Source organism: Seriola lalandi, unplaced genomic scaffold (assembly GCF_002814215.2).
Source record: "Seriola lalandi dorsalis isolate HSWRI2012SDOR001 ecotype SW California unplaced genomic scaffold, Sedor1 jcf7180002054288, whole genome shotgun sequence".
NCBI classification, from domain to species: domain Eukaryota; kingdom Metazoa; phylum Chordata; class Actinopteri; order Carangiformes; family Carangidae; genus Seriola; species Seriola lalandi.
Window position 1 is genome coordinate 16,483 of NW_019524841.1, and position 21,239 is coordinate 37,721.

General features: G+C 42.5%; 1 protein-coding gene across 1 annotated transcript in view; it reads left to right on the forward strand.

Annotated features, from left to right (window-relative positions):
• foxo1a (forkhead box O1 a) overlaps positions 1–21,239 on the forward strand; it is a 28,136-nt gene that overhangs the window by 3,166 nt on the left and 3,731 nt on the right. The window contains 2 exon segments of the mRNA XM_023405890.2: positions 20,194–20,385; positions 20,708–21,239. Coding sequence (XP_023261658.1) covers positions 20,194–20,385; positions 20,708–21,239 — 724 coding nt within the window.

The window sequence follows — 21,239 nt, forward strand, 5'->3', positions numbered from 1 at the left end:
ATGAAACAGCTGAGGTCAACACTTTCTCAGTGACACTCACTGGTTACAGTGTAATTAGGAAGTTATTATGTAGCAGAGTGTAGTGAAGACAAATCACTGTGAGTTAATTGTCTCCAGCATCATTAAGTACATTAGTAGATCATTTACATCTTGAAAAGCATGCAGCAGAGTCACAGTGACAAAAGACGTGAACGTGTCTTTGTGTCTTCAGCAACACACCTAAATAAACAGTGGAGCTTCTCGCTGTCGCTGCGTCCGTTTAACAGTTTTTGTGTGATTGGCGGCTTGGAGAGGGGCGCTCAGCCATCGCCTGGGCTCGCTGCTTATCCTGCCATGTTGGGGGTGTAGGCTGAGTAATACTGTGGGAAAGAAAAGTGCCATTCACTGCTGCGAGGGGAGTTATTCATAGAGCTCCCCTCGGTTACACACAGGGGGGCTATCACACATTGTCTCCTCAGAGCGAGCTTACTTATGAGCCGAGGAGAGAATGCCTCTGTGGTAAACATGACAATGTAAAATGTTAATTCTCTGTCCAGCCATGTGTTTTCTCTTGTGCTGTTTCTTCTTCAATGGCCCTTTGAAGTAAAAAGATATTTTCAGACAGTAATTAATCAATCAGTATTTAAGTCATTGAGTTTATGAATTTGACAAAATATTTGTTCAGCAACAAATCAGGTTTATTTATATAGTATAGTAGAATAGCTTTTCATCTTGGACTGCATTGTTATATTCTGTCTCGACTGAGGTGACATGACTGATTGGAAACATAAAAATATGTAAATTTTGTGGCAGACTTTATTCCAGAGACACCAGCTTTGCAAAATGACTCTAGACATTCAAACAAAAGCACTCAGACTAAATAACCTCCCATTCTTACCCAGTGAGCCTTCAAGAGAAAATGAAACAATGCTCGGAATGAGAATATGCTGTGGGGTTTGGAGAGGTATTGGGTTGACTCGCTGGTTGACTGTTAAGTCATACGAAGGCGAAGGTTTGTGGTGGTTTCTTTTGTGCTATGAGACACAGATCTCAATGACAGAAGTCACAACACAAATGTTTTGTTTCTCTTCACCAGTGACATCTTGAAAGACTTGAATCAGTTGTATTTTACTTTTGGTTCGATCTTTCCTAAGTTACCGAGGATCATTTCTCCGCCTTACCGATCTCCCTGAGCAGTCTGGGTTCTCCTGAAGTGAACTGGCTGAAGCACATGAAGATTTCATTAATATATGATTAATGTCTGCTCTGTAATTGTTTAAGGCTGAGCTTGTTTCACAGCGCTGCTGATCCTCCACATTCGGTCGTGTCTGATCTGAGTCATGACAGCCTCCACACTTCTCAGGCCGTCTGCGACAGTGTGAATTTTGAGGACAGTTGTGCCAGGTGGGACCAGCTTGGAGAAGCTCTCCAAGTGGACTGGACACTGGCCCTGGCACAGGGCGCTATCCAACAGGAAGATGAACAGATGGCACAAATTATGTATCACCAAACCTTTCTGCAGAGCTGGTTATTTATTTCTGATATGCTCGTTCCACTCTGCAAAATGTTATTAATGTTAAATAGTTTCAGGCTGCAGCACACACACAAATTGCACACATGCATTAATAGAGTATAATATATACAGTACACACACATCCTTGCGTACCTGCCAAAAATCTGTTCTTTCTTGTATTTCTCTACTATACGTACGTCACCACAGGATAAATATTTGGTTTCAGGCGCTGGAGCTGGATGGCTCAGGCGCTCTTTGATGTCAGTTTGGAGATCAATTCGGTCATAGGTTTTCTCTGTACACGGCGCTCTCTTGACCTGAAATTCCTCAGCCTATGCTGGTAAACACTCCCACGGATCTCAAAACAAACTGTGCCGGAGCAGACAAACACGCAGGTCCGAGCAGATTGTGCAGCGAGTGACACGAGGGTCATTACCATGTAAATGCACCCATTGACTCCAATCCCACTTAGTCCTACAGTAAACACTGTAGGTATCACCGAGAGGAGACACTCAGATAGGTCGTGCAGTAGGTCAGGATATGAGTGTGTGTGGAATCTGTGGGTCTTGGAATCTCTGATCTGGCTTTATAATCACTTCATGAATCCCAGGACCTGACAGGTGATTGAAAACAATTTGTGTTTCAATTGAGTTGGACTGACCGTATAAGGAGGAGTTCATCGGAATATGGGAAGCAATTTCTTAACCTCCAAGCTTTACTTTGCCTTTAGCTGTAGCCAGTTACTTCATGAGCATGTCAGTCTCAAAAATGTCAAGAAACTGAAACCTCATGAACCCAACTAACCTCACCAAACTTTATCAAACTGGTGCAAAAATACTGTTAATGTAACATCACCATAAAGCAGTCCGGCTTATTGATTTGCTACAGAGCAGTTGTCAGCAGGGAGTGTCACACTGGTATCAGCGGTGTAGCAAAGTCTCGCTATATACACTTCCAGTCATACATTTAGAGCACCTCAGTTTTTTTTTTAGCTGTTATGCACACTTACATAATTCATTGTCTCAGTGTGTCTCAAATTAAAGCAGAGAACAAATAAATAACTGAAGATTTTAAAAATGAGGAATCATGGAATCTTGTTGTGGAACTAAATTTGAACAAAATCTTTGATCGAAACTCGCATCGTGTTTTCTACAATGGAAATCAAATATTGCTCAGAAAGTTTTTCCCAACACTGTTGCAGAAGTTCCCACGAATGTGTTGCACTTGCAGATTGCTTTGCTTTCACCTTCAGTTCATCCCAAAGCAGCTCCTTGGGGTGTACTGTCTATTCTTTTCTTCTGATGTTTTGGGTCATTCTCTTGCTGTCGGATGAACCTCTGACCAACCAGTCTGTCTTCCTTTGGTACTTGCCTTGTTGTCCCCATTCTGACAGCAATATACAGTACTACTTCCTGCTGTACGGTATTGTTCCCACTAATGCATCAAAGGGCGTAGTGACACAGTTTGTTCCTGCCTTTGTACAGACAGGCATTTTATAAGCATTTTATAAGAAAGCTGTAAGTTAACCAGTTTCCTAGTGTCTTCTCAGTTTTTGGTGACCTTCACTTTTTTATACCTTGGGCAGAAAACCATTTATCTTTGTACCAGTAGTGTATGTTGTCAAACTCTACTTAAATATTAAAGGAGCTATATGTAAGTTTTGCTATGGCTACATAGCTAGCATTAGCATCAACAGCTGTTTACTCACCAGTCTAGAACACATGTTGTGAATTCAGCATCAAACTTCATTCCTTAACTCACCAAGACCTGTGTCCAGTGGTAAAGAGCAACGTCAATATTAATTCTTGTCTCTATCACATCTTTTCTTCTACTGAAATTAGAAGGCTAACCAGCTAGCCTTGGCCCGTCGACATCTCACTCCTCCATTCCCCCCTGAAGATGTAGCGCTGCTCAGAGGACGTATTATAACCTTTTGTCTCGTAAACGCAATGATGGCCGAAGCTCTTGTCAAGTGACAACCACCACCACCCGCTCCCGGCAATAAACCACGCTCGGTGGGAGAGAAAACTTAAAAATAGACCCTTTATAAAGTGACTCCCACTGCTTCAAATTTAATTAATTGATAATTATGTATCATCACATTGCTCTTCTGTGTTTGCATGAGAGGGATGATGCAGATGTGTAATGTAATTGCTGTGTGTCGTTCCCATGATCCCCAGGAGTATGGTTTAAAGAAATACGGAAGCTAAGGATTAAGGTATTCTAATCCTGAGTGAGCACAATAATGGTTGTACTTTATCGCCAGTCTCAAACTGCTTGTTTCTCTGGGTGTGAATGTGTATTAGTAGGACAGGGGGCTGGGTAGAACAGCAGTCCTCCTGTTTCTACTGGTTCAACACACACACACATAGATGCACACCTCTCACCCCCCTGAGGCAGTCGAGGAGTCCAACCTTGGCATTGCCCCAAGATATGAGGGGCAGCTGTGTTTCTCAGGCAAAGAGCTGGAGGAGCTCTCCTCACCCTCCTCCCCATTTCCTGCTTGCACTGCCTGCCTCTCCCATTCCTGATTTTCTGCCTCTGTACAAAGAAGGCCACACTTAGTGTTTTAAAGGGTTACTGGACCCCCCCTCCTCCCAAAAGCCAAGGAGCTAACCGCTCACTGTCTTCAGAGAATTAAGAGATAAAGAGAAAGAGAGAGGGAGGGCACAGCAGAGTCCCAGAATGCTCTAAGTTCAGACTGGGTGACACTTGTTAGGAGTTGCATAACAAGACATTTACTGGAATCAGGGAGCCGCAGGCCAAAGTCTGGTGCCACTGGTTAGTCAGCGGAACTGTGAGGCACTGTGTTAGAGATATGTGGGACGCTAGTCTCCTGTGTGTGTGCGTGTGTGTGTATGTGTGTGTGCACATAACCTGGGCCTCATAATTAAAGCCCTGCTGCTGGCAGATGCACAGACACGATGGCAGGCAGACAGACAGGCCGACACAGGGAACATTCCAGCACAGGCTTTTATATCTTTTTTATTGTGGCGTGATATTCTGCCTTTCCTTTTCTCCTCAGCTGATTTTAATCCAGTATCTCCTTACAACTGCCTTTTTCCCCCCTTCGCTTTTCATATCACTTAGTGCTTTGATGTGCTGAATCACCATGGCTGGCACCATCACGGGTGTTAAAAAGCAGCTGTGAGTATTGATGAACAGTACCTGTTAGTTTTTGTTCTGCTCTGTGTTAGACGCTCTGGTAGATACAAGCACTGCAATAATGATTATTTTCAATATCAATTAACAGAGTCTTTATTTATTTATTTATTTTTATTTATTTATTTATTGTTGAGTCTATAATATGCCAAAAAAAAGTTGAAGTTAAAGTTCCAAAAACTGAAGGTGACATCTTTAAAGGAGCTATTTGGAAGTTTGTCTATCACTACATGGCTAGCGTTAGCATTAACAACTGTTTATTTACCAGTCTAGATGAAATGTTGTAAGTTCAGCATCAAACTTCATTCTTTTACTCGCCAAGAGCTGTCTCCAGCAGAAACGCCAATGTTAACTCTTAACTCTATCGCATCTTTTCTTCTACTGAAGTTAGCATGCTAACCAGCTAGCCCTGGCCTGTGTCGTCAGTTTCCAATAGCGACTCACTGTAGCCTCCAATCTGCCCTGAACGTAGTGCTGCTCAGAGGACATATCACAATCTCTTTTACTATAAAGACAATGATGGCTGAACCTCTTGTTAAGCAACAATAACTGTTAAGAAAACCAGCTTTAAAGTTCTAACCAAAAAACTATTTGATTTGTAATGATATAAAACAAAGAAATTAGCAATTTCTTGCATTTGAGATGAACCATTAAATTTTTCTGTTCATTAATGTCTTAAATGATCAAAACAAGTGTAGCTGAATCAACTATTACAAGTAGATCCACTTGTTTTAAGTGCTTTTGGCTCAGCGAGCTATGAAAATTTGATGTAGACAAGTGAAAAATATTGTCATTTTCTAAGTGATGTAACCATGCTCAGTCACACTGATTTGATTGAGCAACAGTGTGAAACTAGTAGCCCCGCAGATTATTTCACAACCTCATGTTTTCATCATGTTCTGCTCCACATTTGTTTTCCTCTCAGCCCCAGTGTCAGTACTCTGTGTTGTTGTCTGTCTCATATTCCCTCTATAAAAAAAAAACATCTTAGGAAATTATTCACTGACTCCAACCTCAACAGACAGACTGTCAGTGTGGTACAGCAGGGATATCAAATGGTGTTTGAATGTTTATATCTGTGTGTGGTACATATGTGCTTATTTATGGATACAGCCATTCTGTAGCTATGAAGTCACATCAGCTTGAACCTCAAACGAGTATCCCATGTGCTGGTGCTGTCTGGGATGTCACAGTAAACCTTTAACAGCATGTCCAGAATGCTGTGGGAGGAAGCCAACAGGCAACGGCAGACACCGTGATACACATACCACTCAGGGGATCATGTCTGTCTACCTGTCTGTCTGTCTGGTTGTCAAAGAGACTTCACATCTTGTAGATCTGTCCCAAAAAAGTTTGTTTTCTGTTGGGTCATTGCTCTGTTTGTCAGTTTTTTTTTTGTTTTGTTTTTTACTCAAATGTCCCAAAAACATTTAGAACCTGTTTAATATGTATATAAGTTTTACTCAGTCAAGGTTTTTCCTGAACAAAGAACTGTAAAGCACCTTAATACATTTTATGATTTGTAGATATTTGTGATGAATTCCAGCGCATCAAAAGAAAATGTGGTTCCATTATATAACTGTTGAAAGTTTTCTCAAGTTATATTACATGTTCTCTTTATCTACAATATTCTTCATTATTATTTGAATGTTTTTCTTCATTGCTTTTTGCTTTGAAAAAAAGGCTTTTTAGTTTCAGAGCTCAATGAATGTGCTTATTTTACCAGCTTGGAACCAAAATCAAAACGCAACTGACTAAAATGGTAAAGAATTAAGTTAAACATACTTGGTTAAAGCATTATCTATTAAAACTGCATGTTTCCTGAGCCGAGGCGCTGAATTCACTGTATTATAAGTGATATTTTTAACCTCTGTTAGTGTTACAGCTGATAACTTTACACTTACAGCGTCTGTATCTCACTGGAAAGGACCCAGGAAAATCCCTGTGAAGTGCCCCTTTCATTTAGTGAAGTCAAACAAATCATGTCAAATGTGTACACGGGTGTTTCCAACCCACCTCAGACACTGGCATCACACAACCCTGCACCACTCCTGCCAGAGTTTTGTTTTGTCAGTCCTTTTTTCTGGCTGTAGACCAGAGGACAGATCAGCGTAGCCTCCAGTAACTGCACAGAGTGTAAGTGATACAAAAAAAGATACAAGCAGTGTGTAGAGCCTCATTCAACAGGACAGAGGAGATGTGCCCACGCAGGTTGCTTTACGCTAGAGTCGAAAAGATAGAGGTGACATCCAGCTCCATGGTCAGGTAAACAGTCATTTAGGATGAGTCAGACTGTTTTGTTTTTCTCAGTGCGGGTTTAGTAGTAGTGGGACGAGAGCATGTGATCATCTGTTTTGGCAGTGGGTTTGCCCGGGCACGGTGGTTTGTTTCGCGGAATACACTGCGGCTCTGTCTGCCATCGCAACTTCTCATCAGTCAGAAAATTGGAAAATTCTCCTGTGGGGTTAACAGGAAGACCTCAGTATTGTTTTATAGTGTGAGAAGAGGAAGTGCTATACATATTTAAAATAATTTCACCATCCAAGTGAGAAGTGAAAACCCTCAGTGCTTCTTCACACATGTAAAATGTGGTGTCCCATCAATTTCTCATAGTTTATGTCTGTGTGTGTGTGTGTGTGTGTGTGTGTGTTTGTGTGTGTGTGTGTGCAGTGACTGCAGACACACAGAGAGTGAGCAGAGCAGCACTTTTACGGGACCGCTTGCTGCTGAGGGCCCCAAACCACAGGCATTACCCAGACCCACATTGTTGTGCAACTCCCGCCCTAAAGCGATTATGCACGGTGCCTGTCAGACTGGCCTGGCATTATCACACAATCACACATGCATTCAGGGCTCTCTATCACATACATGAATGCTCACTGGGAGCTCTGGAGCTGGCTGGCATGGGTGGAAATTTAAATGCGCACTTTAATCAGAAGTGCTGTTATGATTGTGCGTCAGACAGCTGGTTTCCCGCTTCTGTTGCCACAGGAACTAATAGTTTGTTTCGAGGTCAAAGTGCATAACAGCGTAACCGAAGCACACTCAGGAGTGTTCAGTTTAGGTTTGCACTGGTGTTGAAACATTGCAGCATTATTGTCTGTGTTGTATAGTGAGGCTATTGGCTGACATAGTGTTTGTAAAAGAAACACCCCACAGAAGGGAGAGGTTACCAGCAGTTAGGTTTCACTTGACATTAGCTTCTACTAGCAGACACTGCATGGACTAAAACTACAATACTAAAATACATTTCTGTTAGCAATTTCCAGAGCAAGTGTGGAATGTTATTGTTTTCCCACCATGACTGATAAAAAAATTGTTTTACTGGGAGTATTTTTTACAAGATATAAACCGTCATTTAGGTTTTTGGGCGTAGACGTAGAGTACAGTCTGAGGGTGGCATCTTTAGTTTCAAGTGTGGCTCCCCATTCAGGTTCTCGGAAACACAGCAGTGCCAGGTAGGTCAGAGTAGACATGTAGCCACATGTGTACTCATTTCTCTCTGAAATAATCATCATTCACCTCCCGATCCAGAATGATTATTTTAATCCTTTTAAGACGTTGTCATTTGGGGTTTTATTCTGTTTAATTTGACATGTAATGATTGTTTCACAGATTTTTATCCATTCAGACGTATGAGTAAAATGAAATTGTTTGTAGTTGTCGGCCTTCTTCGACCGTGGAGCCGTTTTTTTGCATCTGCGCATCTATATATCCCACATCCTCTATTCTGCAGTAATACTGGAGATAACATACTGTTGCACTTATATTATCTGCAGATGCAACTTGCTATCATTTCTCTCTTGCGCTCTTGATGGCAAAAAAAGAGGAAAAACCCGAATTCTAAAAAGGAACATTATTAATTTAATTTTGCAGAAATTGAATGTAATAAAAAACATCTGTCTAATATATGAGTTTTAACATTTTCCGTGTCAGCACATGTAGCTGGATGTAGTGATTGTTTTGATTGCACGTTTCAGCCTGACAGGAAGTGGCTGCTTTGAGAGCAGTTCAAGGTATGCAGTACCAGGGCAGTGATGTCATCAGGAGGGGAAGTAACACTGAGCGTGACACCAGATTCAGTGGCTTCTTCCTCTTCCAGTGTTTCCTTCATTTTTTTTTTTCATTCTTCCTCTTAGCTCCACTCAGAGTTGGGAAATGAATCAGTTTTATTGCCGATCACCCCCTCGATACGATCAATATAAATTACCACAATACTCATATGGAGATACTGAGTTCACTCACAATCAGCTAAATAATACTTGATTTAAATAGAGCCAAAGTAAATGCTGGAGTGAGGCTTTGGTTTACTCATGTGCACCTCCTGTCCTGACCTCTACGGCTGCCAGCTTGATAATGGCCCCTCTGATTCGGGATGCCAAGTCCAGGTCTTGGTGCCCTGGTTTAATGTCACACTTGCTGTCTACTGTGCCTCACAAAAATGTGGCCCTCGCTATGACAGATGAGGTTTTTTTAATATTCATCGGTGGGTATTTTGAATGTAGAGCAGCATTTCTGTTTGTTCTTATCTATTAGTTCAAAAGGGAAAAGAAAACACTAATGACACTTTTAAGCTTTTAGATTTTTTCGGGCAACAAAATAAACATAGTAGCACACAGCAGTTGTGAGACCTTTATTTAGCATAGCAACACACTTATAATGCAGTGAATGTGTTTCATCCAATGGCGCCGGTTTAAAAGCAACGAGGCCAAATTATCTTAAACAACATTTCAAAACGTGAGGCTATAACCATGACAATCGGAGCGGAGGCACCATGTAGTCATCAGTTGGTGATCATTTGAAATAAGTCTTATTTTGTGATGTGTCACTGTTATTTCCTTTTCATAATGAGCCTATGATAAAAAAAAATCTACTTTGTGATAAAAGGACTATAATGGCCACATAAGGTTTCTTCTGTTGTTTTTTTCTCTGGAAACATATTTTTTTGCAGAGAATGAGTCATGCTAATTTTAGAACCAGTACATTACAGCCTGATTTACAGACTGCTTTATGGACGTTATAAATATCTAAAGAGTTAAAAGCATCAGGAAGAAAAAATTGAAAACCAAATAATTGTCCTTCATGAGTTAACAGTTCTTCATCCAACTTGTGGCCAGTTACTTGCTCAGTCAAGCACAATACAAGTCAATTACCTTCACAAAGGCAGGAAAGCTAAGATTTTTAATTTTTTAAAATTTTTTTTGAAAAATAACTTTAGAATCACACTTTTTCAAGCTTTCACCTGGAAGTGATGTACTTGTTTTTTCATCCCTTGAAAGGAGTTTCTTAGTTTCTTTTCAGTTTTTGGTGACCTTTACTTTTTTATACCATGGGCAGTTTACCATTTATCTTTGTACCCGTAGTGTATGTTGTTCAACCTTACTTAAACATTAAAGGAGCTATTTGTAAGTTTTTCTATTGCTATGAAGTTAGCGTTAGCATTAACAAATGTTTACTTACCAGTCTAGAAGAAACATTGTGAGTTCAGCATCAAACTTCTTTTCTATACTCACCAACAGCTGTCTCCAGCAGTGGAAAGCAACGCCAATGTTAACTCTTGTCTCTATCGTGTCTTTTCTTCTACTAGAGTTAGCACGCTAACCAGCTAGCCCCAGTGACTCACTGTAGCCTCCAATCTGCCCTGAAGACGTAGCGCTGCTCAGTGGATGTATTATTAGCTCTTGTATTACAAAGACAACGATGACTGAAGCTCAATCACCACCACCCCGGCAAGAAACATTTGACGGCAGAGAAAACTTACAAAAAGCCCCTCTAAGATTTTGCTTTAGATTTTCCAGGACAGACCGACACACAAGAAAGACAGTATGAAACTACAAGGACATGGCTATTACACAGACAAGACACACCAGTAGAGAAGAGGAGAGAAAGCTTTGCTCCAACACATAAATATACTCTGTCTTTTTTTTTCTTCCTTTTTTTAAACAAAGAATTTCCCTAACAGGAACAGACACCAGAAGTGAATATTGTGAGTCCAACAATGACCTTGTTATATAACAAAGAGAAGAGGGTAAGGCGTTGTGAGTCCAGGAATGACCTTATTGTGTCCTGTAAGCCACTCCCTCCCTTATGCAGACATGACAGAGATGATGCAGAGAAGAAGCTTACATATGCCTCAAACCATTCCCTCCCATCTACATTTTTCATGATAATAGATTTTAACAGCAAATAAGAGAGAAAAACAGATTAATTGAGAATTTTGGTATCATTACGGTATTGTCTTTCACAATTTGACCGGTTTGATGTATTTCATGTCCTTGCATATGGATGTTGATCAACTGCCTGCTGAAAAAAATCAGATATCAGATCATAGTGGACATGAAGGGAGAGAAGTAACCATGGCACCTAACCTCCTGTGTATAAATTTAACCACACTAATGGACAATTGTATTAACCTTGCAATAGGTTTGGGACAATACCATAATGATGCTAGAGAAATAGATTTGTTATGCTCTGTCCCTCCAGCCTTTGGAAGTTATACCTCCACAATCTCATACAGTGGGTTACCTGGCACAGATACAGTCAGGCAAACCCACCTTTACTCTCCGACATAGACAAGTTCTTATGATTTATTCTAGGTTTTTTATCTTTCCATGGAAATTGAGAGAGAACATAGTATTCATTTCTTGCAAACAAAAGTGAGAGATTTCATCTTCGTTTTTTCAGCCACACTGACTCCCACGAAATTAACATAGAAAAGAAGAGCACTAATGAGAGATCCTCTCAACCCTGTAACCGAATGGACTTTTAATGTTGGAATCAACATCCAGCCATAAAAACAGCTTGGGGATATCCCCGTGTTTGCTAGGTTGAACTGGGGTAACAAGCATATAAATATAACCCCCCCACCACCACCACACACACACACACACACACACACACACACACACACACACACTCCCCCCACCCTCCTTCCCGTGGTGGGGCAGGCCTGTGGACGCAGGCCGCCTCACAGGCACCCAGCAGTGGTCTACACACTGCATCTTTATCCAGGCAGAGCAGGCAGCAGCCCAGCCCAGCCGCTCTGCTGATCAGAGACGAAAAATATCCCCGCTCCACAGACACAGCACTGTGCATTTACAGACTCACATTGTGTTGCACATAGCAACACATGCACATATTTTAGCATGGTAAGCTTTGCCAGCACAACCCGGGCCCTGTCTGTACACATGAGCTACGTGCTGCTTAAGTCTGAGTCAGGAAATCAGCGAGCACAAGAGAGAGCTCAGCATGTAAACACCGAGCTCTGATTGCTGCTGCTCACATGCTGCTGGGACGTTATTTTAGAAATGTGTGTAACAGTTACCATAAACAACATGTGTATAGTGAAACTAAAATACTGAATGTAATGTGAGTCAGTAATGCAGCCATTGTTTATGGGCTTTCCAGGTCAGGTGACATCAGTGTGGTTAAATCAATATTACACTATAAATAAGATTTTCTTTTTTCTTGTAACAGGAACAATTTTCTGCTTGCTTTTCTGCTGCGTGCTTGCTTTCCGCTCAAAAAATTTGAAACTTTTGAAAATAGTGTAAAATGTATAATGTTAATTCTCTTCTTGGGAAAATGTCTCTGAGAGTTATAGTTGAAGTTGAAGCTCTGATCATATCATTTCATGGCGTAACATCAACAATATAACATTTCTTGAATAACACTGCCTAAGAGAGAAACTAAATGCAAATTGCCAACTTAGCCATTGTTATGAAGTAAAAACATATTTGATTTTTTTTTTTTTTAGTTCAGCTGAGTTTAAACTTCTCAAAGACAGCCCGAGAAGTCCAAATGTGAGACATGGCCAAACCAGAGGGAAATAGCAGATGATTTATTATTCTCCAACCAAACTCTGTTTGTTTGGATCCATTATAAAGGCAAATACTAAGTGGGGGAACTGTTTCTAAGATATACAGTAAGAGCTTTTTCTGCCATTGTAATCCTGCTGGAAAAGCCTACCTGGACAAGGACCCCCTCTTTCCTTTTTCCTCTTGTTTTGCCCAGTCAGACTACAGAGTTTTGATTAGGAAGTGGTGGCTCTTGAACTCACTGTTTTCTTCAGCCAGTCCCTTGCGTTGCACCTGCCAGGGCCTCATTTTGCAGTGTTTTGCATAGAAACCAGAGGCATCAGTGGGATCAGTATCAGGACTGGCCAGCTCTTCCTGTGCGGATACAATGCAGCAGGAAGTTCTGCTAATAGCCCCTCCACTCCGCCACCCGTCTCACACTATCATACGGCGATGAAAGATCATGGAGTGTCAGTGGCTTTGCTGCTTCTCACCGTATGCACAAAACCACTCACTGACTATTCATCATTTGCCTGTAGCGTCTGTGAGACCGATCAATCTTCAGCTTAACCAATCACCATCCGCTCAGGCTTCCAAGTTCAGCTGTGTGTGTGTGTGTGTTTGGGTAGGGGAGGAGGGCATTTGGTTGCACTCAGATTCCTTGCAGAGGATTGTGAAAAGGACATCCTGCCAAGAGGCCGTCAGTAAATACATTTGCAGACAGATTTGCTTCTGCATGACTTGCGTTTTCTGCCTTTTCAATGGTAATATAACTCAGCATCTGACAATGACCATTTTAAAGAGGTACTTTCCTGGAAGTCATAGAGTGCTACTTGGGCTCATAGAACTCCAAAGTGAATATAAGGAGCTCCACACTTAGCGTTCTGTGTCCAGGGTCCTCCTCTATCCCCTCGCGTTGCCAAATTCAATTATTGGAAGTTGACGTCAGCGGGTGAGAAAGGGACCTTTTCTGCTGCAACACGAGTGTGCGATCAGCTGTGGCCAGTAGTGTACGTGCATGATATCCCAGAGGAGCAAGTGAAAAGGACAAGAGAGGAATAGAAGACAAGGAAGAGGGGAGGGCAGGGGGCTGAAACAACCTATTTCTGGCTCTAACCATATCCTAGGGTCAGTTTCCATTTTTAATCTGAGACTTTTTTTTAAACACAGAAATTGTGGCATAACAGATTTCTTTTTATATCGCCGCTAACAGTGACTCGTTTATGCTGCTACAGCCAGTCCAACCTGAGGCGCTGTGCTGTGTTGCTCGCTGCTACGCAACATTAATGACAACAATCATTTCCTTTTCCCCAGACCGTTTTAATGAAACCGAGGGTGTAAATAATAAAAAACACCCGAGGCTTTACATTTCCTGTGCCCTGCTTTTCTTTTTTATTTCCACTGCCCTGTATGATCATTGTTGTATTGACTTTAGTAAATAGGTCAGTGATTATCACTGGTCAGTTCAGTATTGGTGCTGATGATAACATATCAAACTGCAAACACATGAAGTCATCACAGGCTATTCAGACTGCTCTGTGGATGTGGTAGTGTGAGGGTGTGATGCTTTATTTTTGCGTGCGTGTGTGAGAGAGAGAGTACGCGTGTGTGTGTGTGTAGCTGAACATACGTTAAGATCAATACGTCCAGACTGCAACAGTTTCTCTGATATTCTGTCAGTTTCCTCTAATTACCAATAAAACACAACACTAAATCTACCACCCTGTAGATAAATTCCATATAAATAGATAAATAAAGCGACCATATGCTTCACAGTTCACACTTTTCCACCAATAACTAAATATCCCATGAAAGAAAATTAAAGCAAAATTTAGGTGCAGACAATGGCAATTCAATTAGTTAAATCTTGTCTTTATTGCCTTTTGATGTCCATTAAATAAATCAGAAATCTCCTTCATTAAAGAACCAGGCCGAAATCCCCCTTACTGACTTACGGCTCTTTAGTATAATTTAGTTTGTAAAGATTTAACCCCCCCCCCCCAGGTTTGCTTGATTTTTTTTAATTAGTTCTAAAAATATCCGAGATACTTTTCGTGAAAACATAAACATATTTTCCTGCAACACTATTTATTTAACAAAAGAAGCCAAACGTCTTTAAATGTTGAATATTGTCTAAGCACAACCATCTGTTTAAAGACTTTTTTCCTGAATAAATGCGCTCTAAAATTTTCCAAGTGAAGATGTAAATCAGAAAGTGTCTAATAAAAAAGCAAGCACATGAGATTATCTGAGCAGACATGTGATGTCAGCTTTCTGTGCTGGATCGTTTTTTGGTCCTCGACTACAGACACATTTCTTATATCATCTTCAGCCAAGAAGAACTGAAAATGGCTGTGTTGCTCTTTCCCCGTCTCCAGGTGCTTTTACTTTGATCTTATTCTATGTCCAGTTTACCATAGTGTGCCGCCTTTATCGAACCTTCTTTTATAATCTACTGGAATCAGTTGTAATCTGTCTTCTAGATCACTAAAGTTCATCTGACACTGAGGGGAAAAAACCTGCTGTGAGCGTATCTTTTGATGACCTTGTGATCCCACTGAGTGGTGGTTCCCCATCACTCTGTGCCCCGCCATCTCACCTGGAGCTGTGTGCTCAGCCCCCACGCTGCTGTTAAGCAGGCAGACCTGCTGAGCTGGTGTTAGCCTAATAACAGCTTTACACGTTTTCTGTCTTAACCGCACTGCTCTAACTCAGCCGGACTCAGCACAAAGCTCCAGACATGACCAAGCTACAGCTTTAGAAGCTACTTACTGTAGCGGTTAGAGATGGTGCGCTTACCTACTGTATAGGTTGTCCTGTTCAGAGCCGCAGACGTGACACAGAAAATAGCTACTTTCAGTGCAAGAACACACCTGCAGTTAAGGCTGAAACGTAGTTAACGAAAGGTGAAAAAGTTGCTCAGGACAGCACCGTTTCTCTCATGCGTTCAGTGGAAATAGTGCAGGGAAACCACACTTTTTCACCTCCATCAGTTCCATATCTCTGATAACTGCATGTGAAACTTCTCAGAGAGCTGATAGCGTGTGAGTTTGTACCTGCTGCACGCTTTCAGTCTCTGAGGAGGGAGCATTGCTGCAGACGGTATATACCTATAGCTGTATGGCCTTTGCAACTGAGGTTTCTCTTGTGGCTTCACTTGATTCAAAGCAGCCCTGCATGTAGGTGGTGTTGCACTCTTCTGGGGATTTTTTTCATTAGATCAGTTGACATTTTAGCAGCTATGAGAGCGTCAGCACCTCGGCCATTGTGTCAGCATCTGTCTGGCACTCTGTCTCCAGCTTTCTGCAGGTACTTGGCAACTGTCTGCGAGAGAAAGTAGAACAGAGGTAGAAGGAAGGAAAGGAGGAGACAGCAGGTAACAAGAGAAGAGGAAATGTAAGAGTTGCAGATGATAGAAGACAAGGCAAGAAAGAGAGTGGAAGGGACGGAAGGAAACCAAATAGGAAAGGAAAGGAGAGGACAAAGAAGGGAACGAGATGAAAAGAATATCAAAGAGCCGAGAGAAGGCAATGCAAAGAGAGAAGGAGAGGAGATTAAGAGAGGGAGGAGACAAGAAAGGGAGGGAGGGAGGAGACGAGAAATAAAGAGAAGGAGAAAAGGAAGGAGAGGAAAAGGAGAGGGTGATGTACCGAACACTGTGGCCTTTCAGTAGTGCTGCCAGTGAGGGAGTTTAAACCAGCACAGTGTGTTCTTTACTGATCCATGCCCACTCTGTCACACACACAACCCCTCTTTCTCTACGTCTTAAACAGCCTACACTCAAAACACATTCTCCTGCACACACACACACACACACACACACACACACACACACACACACACACACACACACCACCCAGGCGCACATACTGCGGCCACTTGTTGAGTCATGACGTATCCAGTCACGTAATTGAGTTTCAGAAGTCACACGACAAAGTGAACATTACTTTCATTTAATAGATATAGTGTGACATCAGGGATGAGCGCCTGTTGCTAAACATAAACTCTCTGGCAGTGAGGGGTAGGTGGAGGTGGGGGGTGGGGGCGAAGCTAAATTTGCGGTGTCCACTTGGCTGACGACGCTGCGGCTTCGCATTCCATGCCTTTTTCTCTGCCTCACGACCGCCGCGTTTCCTGTGAGGCAGGAAGTCAGCTCTGTTTCCTGTCACTGTCCGCTTTCATGTGGTCACTTCCTCGTGTTTTGCCAGCGCCGCTCTGTTCTGTTGACTCAGAGAACGGAGGTGGTGCTCCTCGCGGTGGGCTCGGGCAGAACAGAGAGAAGTCTCTCTCTCTCTCTTTTTTTTTTTTTTATTATCTCTGGCTGCATGAGCAAGCCCTCAGAGAAACAGTAATGTCAGGTTACTGCCTGTTGTCACGGCATTTGTTATGATTGCATTCCTCAGTGCAAAAAAAAAATAAAAGGTTTTCATTCACTTTAGCAATTCATAAATTGCAAACAACATTAAGTGTGTTGATATTATTTTGAGTGCAGGCTGCTCTGTCAAAACTGTCTCCATGATTTGTTGCACTTTCTTTTTGGACAGCGTTCGTGTCATATTTTTGTACAACACGAGATAGGAGCGTCCTCCAGCAGCAGTAATCAGCAGAGTTCAGCTCTGTGAAATCGTAGGTTTTGTAACCTTGTTGAGGAATGTTGATTGTGATGACTGCCTGGCTGGGAATCCTGCCTTTACTGTTTCCTAAGAGATACTAACAAGTTGGCTGTGATTACAATTGAACTTTGCACACGGTGATTAGTTGGAATGTTGAGATTCCTGTGTACTGCAGCCAGAGATAAATCATTGTCTCATACAGTGGCAGGATTAAAAAGGAACAGACTCTTAATTTGAATCAAAATAAATAAATATATAAAAAAAAACAAAATGTTGAAGGCTATTCTGTATGCATGTGTGTGTGTGTGTGTGTGTGTGTGTGTGTGTGTGTGTGTGTGTGTGTGTGTGTTCATCCGCCAATCAATTTTCAAACCACAATATCGCAGGCTGCAGTGGAGTGAGCAACAAAATCAGCACCATACTGCGCTACTGCCATTCTTTTAAAAACATAAGCTGGCACTCACACACAAACACACACAAACACACACACACACACTCACACTCACACACAAACACACACACAGAGGCTTTTCCATTGGCCCCACCAGTCACCCTCAGCCACACTCCCCACATAGCACATCGAGTTCTGGTATTTCCCATCAGAACAGTTTTTTAATGACCCTTCACTTGTACTCCCTCTCCTGCATCAAGACTTTTTAAACTTGGTTTTAAAATGTTTTCGATGCTCACACAACCCGGCGTACTGACTGTTACGTAAGCCAAAATAGAAACCAGAGCGTCTGAAGTGGGGTTTGTCTCAGTCCTTTCTGTCATCAGGATGATATAGGGCTGCAACAGGACATCCCGGCGTCTGCGCTCACATTGCAGTCATTCCTTGTTGCAGCACAGCTGAAATTACCAGCACTCTTAGTGGTCATGGGAAAGAGAGGCTCATGACCAGACTTTACTCCTCGCCTTTTGTCATAGCTACTGACGTGCAGTAGGAGGGGTGGGGGTGGGGGGTCGGGTTGTGGGGGGGTGGGGAGATAAGCATTTGCTAGGCTAATCAGGGAAGGATTGTCACGTCCCTCAGATCATGTAAACTAGACGGAAGTTATTGGCCGGGAGAGTCGGGTCACTTGATTCAGAGGTAATTTCATTCATTTGTTAAGGGCCCAGTGTTCAGGAGGGCCCTCATGTGCCCTGCAGCCTGAGGTCCTCGAGTGAGGAGAGGGAAGGAAAAGTGGATACAGAAAGTAGATGAAGACACGTTAAAAAAAAAAGGAAAACCGACAGGAAAACGAAAGAGGCTTTTGTGGCTGAAGTGGAATGTAATAGTATTTGATAGAGCAGATTAGTTAAGTGATTGATCAGATTACTGCCTGAAATTGACAATGTTGTTAATTAATTAATTAAAGGGGCGCTCCACCAATTTTGCAAACTGAAGTCAGAAGCCTGCGAAAACATCTGTATGACATCAGCTCTGGAGGGAGCCTCAAAAATTGCTCTGATGATGTCAAAGTGATGTGATCAGGGTTAATTCAGCTTGGGCATTTGAATTTGAAAGATGTTTGATTTAACAATTAGGGAGGTTCTAATGAAAGATGATATCAAGTTGTATTATGGGAAATGTATCCAGTGTTTTAAGAGCTTGAATCCATATGAGGGGCTTAAAGTCGGGATATCTCGGCTACTTATGCTTTGATTTTGACCCAATTTTATGGAAATGCAGCACTAAATGGTTGGAGTCTTTAATCTGGAGTCATTTATTAAGCAAAAATGCCAAACTACTTTATTTCAAATGCAAGAATTAGCTCATTTTCTCTGTTTTATATCTTTGTAAATTTAATATCTTTCAGTTTTGGATTGTTGGACAAAACAAGCAATTTGAAGACATCACCATGAGCAATGGAAAAATCTCATAGACTAAACAACCCATTGAAGTACTTAGTTGTGAAATTAATCAACAATGAAAATAATTGTATTGTGGGTTTGAGTGGGATGAGATTTCACAGTCAAGATTGAGAGGAGATGGCAGAGAAGCAGAGGTGAAGGCAGAGCAGAGGGCAGACTGTGAACCAGATGTGAAGCAGTGACTCACAACGGGAACGAGCTTGATGACGTTAGCCACTATGCACGCTAAGCTCTGTGTGTGTGTGTGTGTGTGTGTGTGTGTGTGTGTGTGTGTGTGTGTGTGTGTGTGTGTGTGTGTGCGCGCGTGCCGGGAGTTCCAGCCTTTCTTCCAAAACAACAAGCTTTACGCATGCACAGTAATGTCTGGCCAAGGCTCATTACTTCATGTTATGGCCCGGACACAAAACAAGCCTGGCCATCACAGAGCCAGAGTGTAAATTACTCTCTGAGGGTAGATGGTCACTTAAACAACAGTTCGGCCTGAGTTAGGGTTTTTAGAAGTTAAAACAGGCTGAAGGAAAAATGAGCTCTGAAATGCTCAGTCCCAGTACAGTAGCAGTTCCAGTAAAGCAGGACAGAAACGGCCTCTCACTCTCTGTGGTTTGCTCAGCTGACGTTTGCCCAATATTCTCGCTGTTTTGTTTGCCGTGTTTTAATAATGCTTCACTAGCTTCCTGACAAAAATGAGTTTTTCCACCGGGGGTGTCACTAAGCAACGTTAGAGTGCAGAATTAATGTGTCTGTAAGGAGAAAAGATTAGTCTGTTTCCTCCCTTTGATTCTGTGCTCGTTTAGACAAGACACGTAGTCAGGTGGAATGTGAGCGTTGGTACAATGGTGTTTTACAATGGGCCCCTCTGTTTTTGTAAAGGAAATAAAGGCCCACTTGTACAGTATGTTTGGAGATAAGAGTGTCTGCAGTTTAATCCTTGCTCTGTTCAGGATGTATTGCTCATGGAGTAAACTTATTGACACCTATTGTGTGTGTCTGTGTGTGTGTGTGTGTGTGTGTGTGTGTTTGTGCACATGTGTTTCTTTGAATAGCAAATGGCATTAGATTGTTGAGTGAACTTAAAATCTCCCCTTTCTCCTCTGTAAGTCAGCTTTAAAGCCCAGCGTGTGTTTTCTAAAAGAGAGCCACCTGTACAGGGGGATTTGCACTTGAATGCTAAAGCAGTTCTGAGGTGTTCTGGGAAAAGGGCAAACACAAATCTCTGCCATTTTGTCGGCCACTCACCCAGCTCTCCTCTTTTTTCTCGTTCTCCCTCGTCTTCCAGAACTCCATCAGACACAACCTGTCGCTGCACAGCCGCTTTGTCCGCGTCCAGAATGAGGGGACGGGCAAGAGCTCGTGGTGGATGTTAAACCCAGAGGGCGGGAAGAGCGGCAAGTCCCCGCGACGTAGAGCAGCCTCCATGGACAACAACAGCAAGTTCACCAAGAGCAGAGGAAGAGCAGCCAAGAAAAAGGTAAACAAATAAAGGATCCATCTAGTGCTTTTGAGCTAAGAGGTTGCAGATATATTTGATTTCTGAATTTTCTTCCACTGTCTCTCCACTTATCTCTCAAATAAGAATTCACCAACAGATGAATGGGTGTTTTGATAAATATTTTCATTAATTATCATTTCCTCTACATTACAATAAACAAATGCAGTTTTATTAGACTTTATTATTCCCGAGATCACATTATGGTATTTGACATGACTATTAGGGATTTGATTTTTCTTAATACTAGCCAGCCCTGTGTTTTATTTCCAGTGGTCTCATATGTTGCACTGTCTCTCCACAGCTGTCCCTGCAGGGCGGCCCTGACGGAGGCGCAGACAGCCCCGGCTCCTACTCTAAGTGGCCTGGCAGCCCCAACTCCCACAGCAACGATGACTTTGATGCATGGAGCAGCTTCAGGCCTCGGACCAGCTCCAACGCGAGCACTCTGAGCGGCCGCCTCTCACCCTTCATGCCTGAGGATGATCTCGGAGAGGCAGATGTGCATATGGGCTACCCGGGACCCCCGGGGGCCAAAATGACAGCCACGCTGCCCAGCCTCACGGAGATGACTGGCTCTCTGGGACACAGTTCTGAGAATGTTATGGAAAACCTCCTGGACAACCTGAACTTGCTCTCGCCCAACAATTCTCAAGTTGGAGGAGGAGCGACGACCCCCGGCTCCTCCCAGTCCTCCCCGTCTCCTATGATGCAGCCGAGCCCTGGGTACCCCACATACAGCTCCCCCAGTATGGTGACGCAGCCTCAGCAGGAGTATCGCAAGTGTGTGTATGGTCAAGCGGGAATTAACACCCTGTCACCCATGCCGCTGCAGA